Source organism: Amphibalanus amphitrite, unplaced genomic scaffold, assembly GCF_019059575.1.
Source record: "Amphibalanus amphitrite isolate SeventyFive unplaced genomic scaffold, NRLGWU_Aamphi_draft 000203F_arrow, whole genome shotgun sequence".
Lineage (NCBI taxonomy): Eukaryota > Metazoa > Arthropoda > Thecostraca > Balanomorpha > Balanidae > Amphibalanus > Amphibalanus amphitrite.
In genome coordinates, this window is record NW_024881698.1 from 390,046 (window position 1) to 407,289 (window position 17,244).

General features: G+C 49.2%; 1 protein-coding gene across 1 annotated transcript in view; it reads left to right on the forward strand.

Annotated features, from left to right (window-relative positions):
- Positions 1-14,771, forward strand: part of LOC122384919 (beta-hydroxyaspartate dehydratase-like) — a 41,344-nt gene extending 26,573 nt beyond the window's left edge. The window contains exons 3-7 of the mRNA XM_043372752.1: positions 10,274-10,391; positions 10,799-10,913; positions 11,101-11,197; positions 11,350-11,585; positions 14,168-14,771. Of these exons, the coding sequence (XP_043228687.1) occupies positions 10,274-10,391; positions 10,799-10,913; positions 11,101-11,197; positions 11,350-11,585; positions 14,168-14,389 (788 nt within the window). The 3' untranslated portion in view covers positions 14,390-14,771. The remainder of the gene's footprint in view (positions 1-10,273; positions 10,392-10,798; positions 10,914-11,100; positions 11,198-11,349; positions 11,586-14,167) is intronic.
- The last annotated feature ends 2,473 nt before the right edge of the window (positions 14,772-17,244 follow it).

The following is a 17,244-nucleotide window of genomic DNA, read 5'->3' on the forward strand; positions in this document are numbered from 1 at the left end:
AAGCAAGATAGCGACAAGCGGTAAACGGTACAGGATTCACACGGATAAGGTCTACAATTTTTACCGAGGTCATTTTCAGGTCAGGTCAAAGATGACGTCGCAGGGGTCATCAGGACCGGGACTTCCCTGACGTCGCAGGGAAGTCCCGTAAAAGGAAGTAAAAGAGTGTCTAGAATAGCGTTCGTGCAAAACAGACGCTTTCAATTTTCTCCCATTGACTTATAATGGAGAGGCCGCAAAATTGACCTGACCTTAGGTCACCGATATCAAAATTCCGAGATATACATTTTATAGATAACGTTGCTCTAATCAATCGCTGGAAGTTTCAAGGCAATCGATCAATCGGTGTAGCTATGACGAGCATTCTTATTTTTTTTCTGAGGTGAGGTCACTTGGCGTGACCTGGTGACAGCTGACCTAACCCTAAGGCGACCTGGGTCTGAAATTTTCACAACATGTGCGGAAAAGATGCACGAACAGGTGTGCCAAAAACGGCTGCGCTCGGCGCCGCCGTTTTTGATATATCTGCGAAAAACCGCAGGGGGGTATTCAAACACCCCCCCCCCCCGGCGCGGGTTAAACAAATTATCCGATTCCAATTCTTGTTCCGTAAAGAGTGCCTTGCAGAGGAATGCGTCCCTTGCTGAGGGATGCAGCCACGTCATCGACAGCTATTCAGCATGCAACAACCAATGCAGCATGCGTAGGTTGGAACGCAATAAGATTGGTCAACGCGTAATAAGCTTCCGCGTCAAACATTATTTTATTGAGAATATAGTGCTTCCTAGATTAAAATAAAGAAAATAATTCTTAAAGGTTTTATTTAAATTTCTGCTCATTTTGAGCATAAAATCATAAAGCCATTGCAAAAAGCTAACTTCAGGAAAGTGAATTACTCTTTAAGGCTTTGCGAATAACAAGCAGCTACCGTTTCGGTCATGCGCCATAAAAGGGTCCTTGGTTATAACCAGCCCTTTTCCGAATTGTGTTGCGATAATGCTGACGCCGTCGGGGCCTGTTGTTGCGGCTCCATATCAAAGCATACAAAATCTTATCATACAATCATCAAAACATACAAAATCGTAACATACAACGGGCAAAACCTACAAAACAGGCCGGGTAGGGGACAGTCAAAACATACAAAAGCGCAGCATACAAAATTGTGTCATACAGAATCGCAAGGTACAAAATCGTTTCACACAAAAAGGCAGTGGAAAATTAATGGCATTAATCAAAGTACGCATCATACAAAACCATTTCATATAAATTTACATCATTTCGTCGTCCTTGAGATGTCAATTTTCAGTTGGATCAAAACCTACAATCTCAACCGCGCTTCAAGCGACATCTTTGTTAGAAGTTTGTGTAGTTACGAAATATTCCACTAGATGCCTCCTCTGTCAAAGCACAGCCAAGCTTTGCACGGCCAGCGTTTTTTGCTTGTTTATACAGTGAGCGCCGGTCTCGGAGCGACGGGGCGTCCCGGTGGCGCCGTCGTCCCCCTCCCTCAGACTGGGCAAGGTCTCCCCTCCCTCGGCAGACGGCGCGGCCCCAGAGGAAACGGCCAAGGCCGTGCCTGACTTACATCCCCGCTCTCTGCGGGCCGGAGAACGAAGTTGCGCTTGGTGCATTGAGCAGCATTCTGCTCATTTTGACTATAGCTGCCGGAACATAATTCGTAAATTAAATTGAAAACTGCGAAAGAAATTTAACTGACTTAACCCGCGCCCCGTTGGGCTCTGCCGAGCAACGCGCCCGGTTGGGGGGGGCATTTTGGCCCCCCCCCCTAAGATCTCGAGAACCACGCAACATAGCGACAAGCGGTAAACGGCGTTGGATAGCCCCAACGGGGAACTACCTTGTGGCCCAATTTTATTGACCTAGGTCAAACCGATGACGTCACAGGTCAGGTCAAAGGTCCAATTTTCACCGTTTACAGGCACTTCAAGAAATGCGTTGTAAAATCGAGTAAAATGTATTTCTTTGAAAATCATCGATGGGGAAATGTTCTTCAAACACATATTTTGCTATTTGAGGTCACTGATACCAGGTCAGGTCACAGAGGTCAGGTCACGGGGGGGTCACAATATGAAAGTGTCGTGTGATACATGTTTTATGGTCCATTTTACATGACAAATGCGATTATATGGGTCAGGCAGCCTTTGGGGCCAGCTTAGATCACGTTTTGGTCAAGGTCAGGTCAAGGTCAGGTCAAGGTCAGGTCAAATTAGGTCAAATTTCAAAGTTAATATTTTTGCATAAAATGGGTATCGAATCGATGCAACTCGTCACGGGGAGTTCAATGGTGGTCTTTGTTTTGCCGTACGTGGTCTAGAATTGCTAAAAATTGAGTTCAAAAATTTGACGTCATCATTTTTGAACAGTTTTTTCGCTATAACTTGGCCAAAAAACGAGATATCGATCTGAAATTTGGTATGTATATAGAAGAGCGCTGGGACTATCACATATATTCCGGTTTTTTCGAAAGTTGGAAAATTTTGGATTTTTTCAAAGTTTTTCTAAAAAAATCAATTTTTTGAATTTTTTTTGGTCAAAAACCAAAAATTTTGAAAATCCGAGACAGTAGTTTTGTAGCGCCACTTTTTGTCTACAAGACCATATAAAGAACTTTGAAATTGCTTGATAACTGTAGATTTGGTGAGCGTTTCAAGATTGCATGTTTTTTGCTCATTTTTGCTCGAACATGACCTCAGTTTGACCTCAATAACTCCTGACCTAAGGTGACCTAAGACTTGAAATTTTGTGTGAAGGTGTCAAATTGATGCCCGGGAAGGTACTGAAAATTTGGCGGCGCTGCGCGCCGCCGTTTTCTTGCTATTCAGGAAAAACCACAGGGGGGGCCAAAATGGCCCCCCCCAACGGGGCGAGGGTTAACCCTCGCCCGTATAGGGGGGGGGGGTCGAACGGACCCCCACCCCCATGGTTTTTCGCGAATAACTCGCGTAAAAAGCGGTTGATCGCGATGAAACTTTCAGTTATGTCGAGTCAATCAATTGTACACTTACCCCTAAAAGTTCATGACCCTGTCCCAAATGAACCTTGACCTGTGGCCTATTTTTCGAGACCATGTTTGGCCGGAATCGCGATTCGGCGTATGTCGGCTCGTATTAGCCGCGCGTTTGCAGTATTTTTGCGGTTTCAAGCGTTCAAACATGTGATATGATGTTGGTCCCATGCATTATGGTGGGTGTCAAGGTCACCTGAAGGTCAGGTCAGATCATTAACCTTTGATGACCTAGGTTCACTTCTTCGAGTTCTAGGCTACTTTTTGGAGCTGATTTCGAATTAAGCAACCATTTGAGCATTTATGAAGTTGTTTTGGTGTCTTCGTAACATGTTACGAAGCTGTCAGTAACGGCTGACACGTACTATGAATACCTGGCAGGACGTCTACCTACTGATTGGCCTGACCTGACCTGGCCTAAATGCATCAAGACATCATCTGTGATCAAAACTAACACGATATTCGTGATCAGCACCCCGAAAAACCCTCATCAACCTCACTTTACGATGTTCTAATAGGTCCCGATTTTCCAGACTTGTGGGTCATTGACCTGACCTGGAAGGTCAACCAATGACCTAGGACCTTAAATTTTTTCTCGAACTCTAGCTCGATCAGGGGCCAAACGGCAAGGGGGCGGTCCAACGGACCCGCCCGCCCCCCTATACCTTCGAGGCTGGCAAAACACCAATACGGGCGAGGGTTAACCCGGCAGTTGCTGGAGTATTTCGCCACACACCACTTGCTGGGTGGGGGTGGGAGAGAACTTTCCCAGCCCATAGCTCGAGAACCCATAGCCCATAGCTCGAGGCGCAGCGAAACGGGCGAGGCAGCAAACAAAATAACGCTACGAGAGGCTTCTGATGAGTACCTTCAAGTGGAGTTCCGAGGTCACAGGTCGGTTCAAGATTACTTTGAATACCTGAAATTAGGCGCCCGGCTGGGGGTCCTGGATTTCCACGCCCTGCTGGGGGGGGGGGTGTTTGAACACCCCCCCTTGTAACTCGGCTCCTGGGCCACGTAGCGATACGCAGAAGGCGGCGTTCGAAAGAGCGTCAAAAATAATGACGAAATCGCTTCGGTCAATTTTTTGGTCAGGTCAAAGGTCAGGTCACCAGAGGTCATTGAAGGCAAAATTTCGCCGATTTCCAGGTCGAATGTCGAAAATTTCCAAGAAGCCAACGCATAACTCGGGAACCAATAGAGCTACAGCGCCGCGGAAAAGCGCATTCGATAGCCCTATTAACGCCCTTTCTGAATAATCCTCTCAGATTTGACCTAACGTCAATGGTTTTGCCTGCAGGGGGCAAAAAGTGCAAAAATAGCCGATTTTTTTGGAAACAGTTTTTCTGCAATAACTTTTGACCCAAACCCTGTACGAGCTTACTTTTACAGGCATCGTGTTCCTCTCGTCAAGACGCATCGAATGAACTATAACTTGACCTTGAAAGGTCAACTTGAAAATTTGACCTCAGGTCAAGGTCATGACCTGACCGGAAAGGGTCATGTTGCATATTAGTCGATCCGTATCGTCGAGCTGAACACATCTAAGGCGTTTTCATCGCTCTAGCATCCTCCATCAAAAGTTATTTGCGAAAAACTGTTAGATACCATTCGTGACCTAAGATGACCTCGGGGCATAAACAAGAGTCACGGACACCATTTTCATGTTCAGTGTGTCTAACCCACTTGTAATTCGGTGTTTGGGAGCGTTTATAATGTCTTTCGTCCAAAAGAGGCGCATTTCAATTTTCTCCCATTGACTTATAAATTTTAATGGGGAGGTCGCAAAATTGACCTGACCTTAGGTCATCGATATCAAAATTCTGAGATATACATTTTGTGCATGCTATTGCTCTTAGCAATCGCTGAAAGTTTCAAAGCGATCGGTCACTCGGTGTAGCTATGACAGACATTGAAACTTTTTATGAGGTGAGGTCACTTCAAGTGACCTGGTGACCTGACCTTGAATGACCTTGGTCTGAAATTTTCACAACATGTGTAGAATTGATGTATGATAAGGTGTACTAAAAACGGCGGCGCTCCGCGCCGCCGTTTGTGAGATATTCGCGAAAAACCACAAGGGGGGGTGTTCAAACACCCCCCCAGCAGGGCGCGGGTTAATTGCTGGACTTTAAACCTCGAACTGGGCGTCTCTCGTAACAAACTATGTCTCCAACAGACCCCCCCACCCCCCACCCCCCATATACGTTCGCGGCTGGCAAAACACCAGTACGGGCGAGGATTAGCCCTCGCACGACCAGGCCATTTCTCATAACACGAACGACCAGGGGGGGGGGTTGTTACGACCCCCGCCCCTGGCGTTTCGAAACGGAAGGTCGTAGAGCTTAGAGGAAAAAACCAACGGATTGCTCTCAACGAGATCTCGCGATTGGTGGTATATTTTTTGGTCCTAGGTCAACATTTGACCTACTTTTGACCGGTCAAAGGTCAAATTTTCGGAAAAATAGACTTTTTTCAACTTTCGGCGGCGATTGCAGCAAAACGGTGGGAGATATCGACTTGAAACCTTCACTATCGTGTTCCTTGATCAATTCTCTATCGTTTGGTATGTATTTCGTTTCCCTAGCTCTAAAAATGGCGCGTTGGGAGCGCCGGAAGTCGGCAAGGTCACAGTCGGCGGCAGAAATTCGAAAAATCAAAATTTAAATTTTTGAAATCTGATTGTATTTTTGGATTTGGGAGGTCCATTTGCTCCCTATAGAAGCTAATATTGCTGCATATTCCCATTGAGGTGACAAGAATTAGCAAAATAGTGGTTCGGGCGCTTTTCAAAAATAGTACCGGACGCTGTTCCTCTTGTGACGTCATAACTCCGTGACCTGATCTGACCCGGTCAATTTTCTTGCACCACACGATAGCCAATGCTTGCCCCAACATGCATAGGAAGTTTCATCATGATCCATCAAACAATGTGGGTATCACCGGCAGAAAACCTAGGGATTCGGCGCACACGTTTGGTAACTGTCGGCCGGAGGCTGTACCTCTTATGACGTCATAACTCCGTGACCTGACATGACCCGATCAATTTTTTTTCGGCAAAAGATGCGCAAAGGTTGCCCCAGAGGGTATTGAAAATTTCAGCCCGCTACGACAAGCCGTTTAGCGTGCACTTCGAAAAAACCTCAGGGGGGGGGGGTTGATACACCCCCCCCTAGGCGTTCTAGGGTTAAGGACTTATGTGTTTGTATGCTCTTTGTAGGTGCTCTTTGTCACCCTTCCGTGACCGCGTTTTCAGCCGCTAGCATATAATTGGGGGGGGGGGGAGATTCTGTTGGATCCCCAATCGTTCAGTCCCTAACCGAACTATAGCTTCGCGAAAACATGAACGTCCTACCGTAACTAAAGGAAGCCGATGGTACCCGATTTTAAGATCGCCGGTCATTAGTTGGCATTTTAATTCGGGTAAATGACTTAAAAGTCAGGGAAATCGTGGCCTATTTTAACTTTTTAAAATGAGGTTGTTAGTGAGTTTTTTCGGGGTTCTGATTTCCAATTTCGTGCTAGTTTTGATCAAAGACGATGTATCCGTGCATTTTGGGTAGGTGGGGCCAGGTCAGCTCAACCATTAGGCGTCACCGCCGACATCCAAATGGGTGTTTACCGCCACCAACAGCTTAGTTACACATAAAGATATGATGTGGACTGTGGAGTTTGTTAATGCAATAAGTGAATGAGAGCTTCACTCCACAAGAAATCGTTCGGGTCGGAGCTTTCAAATTGTATTTACAAAACTTCGTCAGCGAGTCGTAATCGGGTTCAGGGGGTATCGGTCGCAAAATATGTAGCATAGACACTAAAACTATTTCTTACAATGCACAATGGGACCGGAGCGAGAATTAGCGCGACATCGGTACTTTTTTTATAAGGTGTGCCAAAAACGGCGGCGCTCCGCGCTGCCGTTTTTGAGATATTTGTGAAAAAAAACACAGGGGGGTGTGGTGTGTTCAAACACCCCCCCCCCCCAGCAGGGTGCGGGTTAAACACCGATGATGCACCGTTATGTTAAACGCCATGCGATTGACTAACCGGAGCCGGGCCGGTGCTCGGCGCCACCTGCACTGGGGGGAGGGGGTGTTTGAACACCCCCCCCCTTCTCACTCGGCTCCTGGGCCACGTAGCGACACGCCGTAGACGGCGTTCGAAAGAGCGGCAGAAGTAATGAAGAAATTATATCGGCCACATTTTAGGTCAGCTCAAAGGTCAGGTCAACAGAGGTCACCAAAGGTAAAATTTCGCCACTTTCCAGGTCAAACTTCGATAATTTCGACAAACCGGCGCAAAGATTAGGAACGGTTTAGCGTGCAGGGGCCAAAAACTGCCAGAATAGGTAGATGGTTTTTGCGGGAACTGTTTTTCTGCAATACCTTTTGACTCAAAACATGCACGAGCTTACTTTCAGCAGCATCATGTTCCTCTCGTCAAGGCGACGCATCGAAAGAACCATAAGTTGACCTCAAAAGTTCAACTTGAAAAATTTACTTTAGGTCAAGGTCATGACCTCATGACAAGGTCATGACCTCAGGTCAATGTCATGACCTGACCAGAAAAGGTCATGCTGCATCAGTCGATCCGTATTGTCGAGCCAAACACATACATATAAGGTTTTTTCATCGCTCTAGCACAGGGGTCGGCAAATGGTGGGGCATGCCCCCTTTGGGGGTAATGGAGCCCTTTCGGTATGGGTAATTAGGGATTCTGAGAAAGCCTATCTTTTTAGAGTTTGTAGCTCCAGTGATGGAGCCATCGTGACTGTTGCATCCCAGGGTTCAAAGATTAGCCCAGGCCAAAGGCACAGCACACATTGATTAGATACCAATTTTCATGTACCTGCTCGCCCCACCATCTCACCCCTCCGTACAGTCGTACAAAAGCAGCTGCAACTTTTAACTGTCGCCCGTCTGTTGGCGTTTCAACAGCCGCTAACGTAAGGGGGAGGAGTCGATCGGACCCCCGCGGCCTCTCGGACTCTGAGATGGAGCTGTGCATAAAAAAGACGAGCGTGCTACCCGTGACAATAGGAAGCCGCTGCTGCCCATTTTTAAGGTCCTTGGTCATTCCGTCTCATTCAAGAGGGCAATGACAAGTGTCGAGAAAATCAGAACCCGCTATAACTTCTTGAAGTGAGAATTTATGGCTCAAGATGATCTACAGAAAAAGCTCATAAGCCAACGGTCATTATGGGTCCAGAGGCCAGTTTCACCAACAGAAAAATAGCCGCCTGCCGGAATTGTTTGCCTAAAGATCGTTTCACATATGGAGCGTAAACGGTAAAGCCCTATCCGCTTACGAGCCCATCGCGTTTACGCTCCGTATGTGAAGCGGTCTTGAGGCAAAAATTCCGGCAGGCGGTTATTTTTCTTTTGGTAAAACTGGTCTCAGGTCATGATATTTTCCGGGCTGGTAAAAAAAAATGATGGGCTCGAGGGTACAATTTGGTCGTGATCCAATGCCTTTTACGTGAGCTTTTAACGAAAAACCATCCGCCACCCCTATACGTACAAGGGTTAAATGGGATATAGCATAGGCGGCGGAACGGGGAGGGCACCGGGGCACCGTGTCCCCTTTGATTTTTGCATTTTAACATTAGCCCTATGGCGTTGCATGGAAAGAATGGGACCAAAAGTCGGCAGTGCCCCCCCCCCCTCCCCCTTAATTGAAGGTGTTCCGCCGCTACTGGGATATAGGTATTAAATGTTTTGTGGAGGAAGTGTCATGTTTTAAATTTGATGCATTGGAAATGTACAAATACCTAAAGAGTTCCAGGACGGTATGGAATTTCAGTAAACTTGGTTGTGTCAGCAATGGGGTCTGGTAGGTGGGGTAATGGCCCTGCCTGGCGCCCAAAAAGGGGGCACGACCCCGAATGACCTGCCGACCACTGCTCTAGCATGTCTCTGTCAAAAGTTATTTGCGAAAAACTGTAGGATACTATTCGTGACCTGAGATGACCTCAGGGACATAAAGAGGGGTCACGGGTACCATTTTCCGGTTCAGTTTGTCATGTCTACTTGTAATTCGATATTTGAAAGTGATTAGAATGACGTTCGGCCAAAAGAGGCGCCTTTCAATTTTCTCCCATTGACTTATAATGGAGAGGTCGCAAAATTGAACTGACCTTATAGGTCACCGATATCGAAATTCCGAGAGATACATTTTGTGTATCATTATTATAATTATTGTATACATTATGTGTATTGTGTATACTGTTGTTTTATCAGTTGCTCAAAGTTTCAAAGTGATCAGTCACTCGGTGTAGCTGTGACAGGCATTGAAACTTTTCATGTAGTAAGATCACTTGACGTGATATGGTGACCTGACCTTGGATGACTTTGGTCTGAAGTTTTCACAGAAGGTGTAGAAAAGATGTATGATAAGATGTGCAAAACACGGCGGCACTCTGAGCCGCCGTTTTTTAGATATTCGCGAGAAACCGGAGGGGTTGTTCAAACAGTTCCCCCCCCCGCAGTGCGTGGGTAGGGCTATGTGACCAAGGATGAAGGTGTTACATACCTATGCACGTTTGCCTCATTTACCTACATATGCACACCCGCCAATATAATAGATTTCTCACGGTCTTGATGCCCGCTTCTCCTCGTCGCCTGCTCGGCACCGGTCCACGCGGCACCCGCAGCGTCGATAGTCGGCCGGTGCAGCGTTCAGAGGTATCGTGTTCCCGCCTGCTCGGAACCATTCCCCTCGGCACCCTCCGACCGCCCGCAGCGTCGATAGCCGGCCGGTGCAGCGTCCAGAGGTATCGTGTTTCTAAGGGACTTAGTGGCATTCCACTCTATTTCCTGGTGGCTTCCAAAAAACCACTGCCACAGCACCATTACCCCATCTGGTGGCTGACTTGTTAAATATCAATTCACCCGGCGTCAACCAGAGGCATTTTGTACCTTCCGATTTTAGACGATGCGATTTTGTATGATACGATCATCTCGTTTTGTAGGTTGCAATTTTGTATGATACGCGTTTGTTTGATCTGCCATTGTACGTTCCAATTTTGTACGTTCTGATCATTGTTTGATTTGCCATTGTACGCTTTACCCATTGGACGGTAAACTTTTGTACGTTGGGATTTTGTACGCTGCGCTTTTGTACGTTTGGGCTGTCCCCTACCTGGCCTGTTTTGTAGGTTTTGCTCGTTGTATGTTGCGATTTTGTATGTTTTGAGGATTGTACGCTGCGCTTTTGTATGCTTTGATAGCCACCCGTTGTTGCGCGCAGCCCTGGCCGGCCTGCCCTGCACGGTGGTCGTGCCTCGCGACACTGCAGCTGTGAAGGTGGACGCCATTCGGGCCTACGGCGCTCACGTGCTGCTCTGCGAGCCGACTGTCGACGCCAGGTATGCACTCCTACTGGGCAGAGGGGACAGTGGCGCCGCCGCCTAGCGGACGGAGCCCGACGGTGGCACCGTCGGAGGGGCGGCGTCGGCCAGGCACTGCGGAGGGGCTCTATCCGTGCACTGGGTGATGGCCACGCCAATAGATACACTCCAGTTGACTGCTTCGTCCCACCGCGTAGCCACCCGTCCTTCGGTCTGACGGCCCCGTTGCTCGCTCAGGCGGGAGGTGTGTACTGTGTTCGGTCCCCCGGTGTGGGCCGTCCCTCTGACTGCCGGCTGCATCCCTCCGTGTCCCGTCCCCGCTCAGGTGGGAGGAGTGTTCCGTCCCCGAGTCTGTCCCTGGGTGTGTTCCGCCCCTCGGTCTGACGGCGGCACCCCTGGCTTTGACACCCGCCTCCTCTGCCCAGGCGAGAGGTGTGCGCGGCCGTGGCGGCCCGCACCGGGTTCACAGTTGCCGAGTCCAGTGACAGCTGGGACACCATGGCCGGACAGGGCACCATTGCGCTCGAGCTGCTTGAACAGGTGAGTCTGCAGGCGGTGCGGCCGGCAGTCCTGGCGGCTCCGTGCTGCAGCCAGCCCCGCTGGCCGCTCCTGTCGGTGTCACCTGCCGCCTGCTCGCTCCTCTATCCCGGGAATGGAGACGACGCTGTACGGTATACATACGATGGATAGCTTGCAACTGGCTGTGTGTCTCTGGTGGTGTCGGCAGGTCCCCGATCTGGACGCCGTCCTGGTCGCAGTCAGCGGCGGCGGCATGGCAGCCGGCATCGCGGCAGTGATCAGCGAGCTCAGGCCAGAGTGTAAAGGTAAGCCCAGTCCCAGAGGGTACACCACAACACCACAGAGGGTACACTCAGCACCTCAGAAGGTAAACCCTACATTCTTTTATTGCGTGAGTACCGGACTATCCGGTACCCAGTATTTCCTGCGGTAGCCGGACTCTGTTGTGTGCCTGCAGTGTTTGCCGTGGAGCCGCAGGGGAAGGAGCTGGGCGCGAGTCTGCGCGCCGGCCGCGCGCTGTGGCCGCCGCTGCCGGGCGGCCGGCTGCTGGACACGCTGGCAGACGGCTGCCGGCTGCCCGGCTGCGGCCGGCTGGCCTTCCCGCTGCTCTGCCGGCTGGTGGGGCCGCGCGTCATCACCATCGCCGACCGGCAGATCGCCGCCGCCACGCGCGCCTTCTGGCAGCACACCAAGGTACCTACACGGGGTGAAACTCACTGCCCTCGACTCTTATCGTCCTGGGAAGCACATGTGTCCGAGCTTAGTCGTCGGTGTACTGGCTTGTTGGTCGGACTGTCTCACGCACGAAATTGTCTCCCTGACGGTGTCATTAAAGTCCTCGTTACATCTCTTGTCATATCACGGATCAACTACTGCCTCACTGTGTACGGTAACGGGACTCAGAAAAATTTTGACCGACTCCAGAAAATTTTGAACTTTGCCGCTAGAGTGATCTTCGGACGGCGTAAGTTTGACCACGTCTCGGACCTGCGTGACAGACTTGGCTGGCTATCACCAAAATCCATGTCAGATTACCTGACACTCACGATCGCGCAAAAGGTCATTAAGCATGAAGAGCCCGAGAACCTCGCTGCACTGTTCGTCCCTAACCAAAATTTTCGAGACAGGCACACACGGCAGGATCATCTCCTTCATCTTCCCCGGCCGAGGCTTGAAACTGGAAAACGGCGTTTTGAGTACCGTGCCGCGGCGCTATTGAATAGCCTCCCACCCCAGGTAGTGCAGCTGCCACCTGCCAGCTTCGCCCGGTCTGCCAGGGCCGCGCTGATTAACAAATCCCCGCTACGCCGCTGACGAGTCTGTTTAGTAGAAGCAGGGCATGCCGCCAATTGGTGGACGATCTGTTTGTGCTTATGTATATATATTGTTTGTCTTGTGTACATATGTATATGATTATTGTCGCGACCCCCATCGATGGATGACTGTCGTCTAGTGCTGAGTGTTCTTCCCCCTGCCCGCATGATTGTTACCCATTATACTCGGATCTAAGCCGTAATCGCCACGCCATATGTGGAAGGCTTTTGGTGTCAATACATACATACATACATACATACAGGTAAATCGACTCTAGAAACATGTAAAACTCGAAGAAGTGAACCGAGTCGAGGGCAGTGGTCGACTCTTGGTCTCGACTCTTGGTCATCAAAGGTCAATGACCTGACCTTCAGGTAACCTTGACACCCACCCTAATGCATGGGGGTAACATCATATCGCATGTTTGAACGCTTGAAACCACGAAACGACTGCAAATGCGCTGCTAATGCGAGCCGACATACACCGAATCGCGATTCCAGCCAAACATGGTCTCTAAAAGTAGGTCACAGGTCAAAGGTCATTTCGGTCAGGGTCATGAAATTTTCAGGGTAGGTGTAAAATTAATTAACGCGAGAATACTGAAAGTTTCGTCGCGATCTTCCACTTTTTACGGGAGTTCTTTGCGAAAAACCGAGGGGAGGGGGGGGGTCCGTTCGACTCCCCTCCCCCCCTATACGGGCGAGGGTTAAAGGGACCCTCCCACCTTCAAAAAAGTTTATGAATTAGCATGAAAGTGATGTCGCTCGGTTCAGAAAGAGCGAAAACGAATATCTACCAAATTTCACCGAAAAATATTCACCGGTTTTCAAGATATTAGACTTGTACTTTTGTTTACTTTTTTGGGATCTCCGCTGTTTCTAGCGACTTTATTTTAGAAGTGCGGCGTTTGCGGCAGATGTTGCGCTCAAATAGCATATACCACCGCGTGCTACAAAACGTTTTAGTCAAACATTTAAAAATCGTTAGATATTTGTGCTGACGTCACACATTCAGAGGGGTATTCCTAAGCATTAGCCCCTCTGAATCAAAATGCTGCAAATTTGAAATTCAATATTTCCGATTTAAGGCATTTCTCGATGTTGTGAGTGCCGAAACCGGTAATTGTGAGCCAGGGACCCCATTTTGGCTATCTCAACTCAAATCTAATGTTAAGGTGGGAGGGTCCCTTTAAATAAGTTAGGTTAGGTCATTTATTGTGGCGATTATCATATAACCTACATTCATGGGCAGTGTGGCAATGTGAAATTAGCCTCACTACAAGCTCAATTTTCTTTGCATTTGTGTCTCCTGTTCCAAAGCAGTAACCCTGTGAATGATGTCTATTGTCAGGGATTCCAATGGTTTCCAATGTTGCACATTGTCATGCACCTGTATTAAAGGAAAAGGGCCACCTTCGTGAAATATGAAGATATCGTTGTTTTTCATTTTGACATTATTATTTTTCATTTTCTTTTTAAAACTGGTGCCAGAAGTGCACAATTCGCGAAAAAGTATTTAAAACTATTTAACATATTGGTACTATGTTGATACTCTCTACGGCACCTACTGTATGATGGCATAGCGATGACGTCACACTCAAGCCAATCAGCGTTCAGAAGACAGACTCGTCGGATTGTGTCAGATAAGCTGATTGGTTAAAGCTGAGCTGGTTGGAGCTGATTGGTAAAAAACCAAAGCCTCGCCGCGGGTGACTGTATTGTCGGATAAGAACGCATTCCTGGGATAAGGACGCATTCCTGGCGTATTTTCTTTTAAAATTGCCGATAACTACGAATGGAGGCCGAAATCGGCCGTAAGGAGGTAGGCAGATAGGTTTTCGGACACGGGCTACAAGATGGCTATCTCAGTTTCAATCCCCATGTTAAAGGTGGCCCTTTTCCTTTAAGGCCACGCGAGTGTGTTTGTGCGTCTGTGTGAGCTCGGCGCGGTGTCTCCGGCAGCTGCTGATCGAGCCGTCGGCGGGGATGGCCGTGGCGGCGGCACTCTCTGACCAGCTGCCGCCGCAGCTCCGGCGCGTCGCCGTCATCCTCTGCGGCGGTAATGTGGACCTGGACTGCCTCGGCTGGCTGGCAGCGGCCGACGGCCAGCCCGCCGACCGCCCCGACACCCGTCTGGTGAACGACTGCCAGACTGCCGGCCTCTCAGAGCACGGCGACCAGTGAAACGCCGAACCGAGCGGACCGACCCGTGAGAAGTCAGCGGAATAATCTGTGAGATGTTAGCGGAACAGCCTGTGTGAGCTGTGTGAAGGAAGCGGAGCGACTGATCAGCACGATCAGTGAGTCGGCGATCGGGCAGTGCCTGCCGCCGGCCTCCCCGTGACTGGGCGGGACTACTCGTATCCGCTCTGTCTGGCGGGTTAGGCAGGCGGGGCCGGTATATCACTACAGGCGGCGGGTCAGCCTGACGGCCGGTCGCGTCTAGTCTCCCGCGCCTCGCGCTGGATGCGCTCCGGCTGATTTCTTGCAGTGGGCGTTGCGCTCTGTGATCACGTCTCGTCGCCAGGCAGCTGAGTGCTGCCGATCAATATACGCACAACTGTCAGCTGCCTCCCCGCAGGTACTTGTCTGCTCTGGCTGCTTCTTCGTTTGTCCTGTTGCGCCATTACGGTACTGCGCGCATTTTCTATGCTGGCACCCAGCATCGAATCTCAAAAGATGTATAGTCTCTCTTCAAAGTATCGCGTCCTGGGCTGCGGCGGCTCAGCGAACTATTCCATTCAGTTTGAGGACCCCAGTAGGGAGGTCATGGCCTGTATCATAAAAAGTACGCTGTAACACGATTTCACGCCAGCGGTAGAAGGAAAACTGCTATATGACGCAGGCCCCAGCGGCTGACAACTGGGTCAAAACAGTCGGAGGCCGGCCAAAGGTCATGCTCGTATTGCTCTCTCTTGACCCCGTCCACCGCCCCAGGCGGATACCGGTGCCTCTTGGGCTCACCAGCCGGACGCTCATTGGTGTGCCCAAGGGTGTGCCTTACTGGGCGCCAATCACTCAGTGTGCGTGACGCGGAAAATCACAACGAAGCGAAGTTCCCCCATACCCCTTACTGTGATGAGGCCTTCTGAATGACGTAAACAGTTCTTGCGGGGGGAAGCCTGGCATCAAATAAGTCTTTAAAAAGAGCATGGCTGAACAGCATTTCTTTTCTTTTTTTTGTCGCCATTCACTAACCGGCTCATTAAAAAGAGAGAACTTCAAAAACAGGACTAAATGTCTAGACAGCGAATTGGCGAACTGGCTAGAGAGATAATTATTGTTTTTGAATCCGCTTACGAGTGCATGTGCAAGCACGGATGCATTCTGTTAGCGGGTGCAACTGATGATTTTTTGGGTATATGGGCACGAGTTTCCGAATTTTACCCCCCCCCCCAAAAAAAAGTGACAGTCGGGCCGATGACGAGTCAAATTGCTAACTTTGCAATGAACAAATCCCAACAAATCCTCTGCGAGTAGGGTGGCTTCCGTTGACCACATGCTTAGCTGCCATCACAAGTTACCGGATGGCGACTACCACCTCCCCCTATCCCTCCGCAATCCGCAACCACTCCCCTCGCCCCGCCGCGCCGGCTGCCTCCGCGTGTCAGACTTCGGTCAGTGCTACCAGCGGCTCTCAAACCTTTCCGTTCAGCCATGGCTGGGACAGGTGGCGCCTTCCCTCAGAGTCGCGATACTTTCAAGAGAGACTATACATAACTTGGCCCAGTTCGATTACCCCCGCGCCAGGGTCGTGGTTTCTATGATACTATTCCACATAGCGACGCCGACACGAGATAAACGGCGTTCATGGCAATCGAAAATCAAAATAACAAATTTCATTTTTAGATCAGGCCGTCGATAAGGTCAGCAGCGGTCATAAGGTCATTTTCCCGAGTTTCGCAATCTTGGACAATGAGACTCTAACTCATGAACTAAGGGCGGATCCAGAAAGGTGCTATTGGACATTGCGGGGGCATTCCTCCCCAAAAATTCCCTGAATTCACAGAACTCGTCGGATTTCGATTTCTTGCGCATGCCTGTGGATTCGCCCCAGTGCAGTGGGGGGGGGGGGGCATATGTTACCACCATGTCGCGTTTTTTGCGTGTGAATAAATAACCGCGGCGCGTAGCGCCGCGCCGCTTGCGGTAGCTTTTGGTACATCAATTTTGGACAATGTGTGAAATTTTTGACCCCAGGTCATGTCAGGTCAGGTCACCAGGTCAAGTTAACTGACCAAGCCTAAAAAAGTTTGCAATCATGTCCAGCCTGCAGTGTTTGTCAGAAAGGTTTTAAACTTGGTGGATTGCATGCTGTTATGGGCACCTACAATTTGTATATCTCGGATTTTTTATATCCGTGACCTAAGGTCAGGTCAGTGGCGTGACTTTCCATTACAAGTCAATGGAGAAAAATGAAAATGCCTCTAGATCCGTGTGTACGCATAGGAACAGTCCAAATATTTCAGAACCACAATGATTTTGTCCACTCGTGATGACCAAGGTGTCATTTTTGCTGATAGCCTCTAGAAAGGTCATCCGAGGTCATTTGAGGCTACAAACAGTTTTTTTGCCAATAACTCGCGATTGGAAAGAGATAGAACGCTGGGGATGGTCTCATTGTGTTTGTCTTGTTAAGACGCATCGACTGATATGCAACATGACCTTTTCCGATCAGGTCATGACCTTGACCTGAGGTCAAATTTTGAAGTTGACCTTTCAAGGTCAAATTATAGTTCATTCGACGCGTCTCGGCGAGGGGAACACGATTCTGGCAATAGAAATGTCGTGGCTTTTTGTATTCGAAAGTTATTGTCGAAAAACAATTTTCGTAAAAACAGCTATTTTTGGAGTTTTTGCCCTCTGGAGGCTAAACCATTGACCTGAGGTCAATATTGATTATGACCTTTTCAAAAGAAGAGTTCAATAGCTATCGATTGCTCTTCCATGCGTTTTTCTAGCTACCGTAGATCCTGAGATAGCGGCATGTTTTCTGAAAAATATAATGACAATTGGCAAATTTTGACCTTTGATGACCT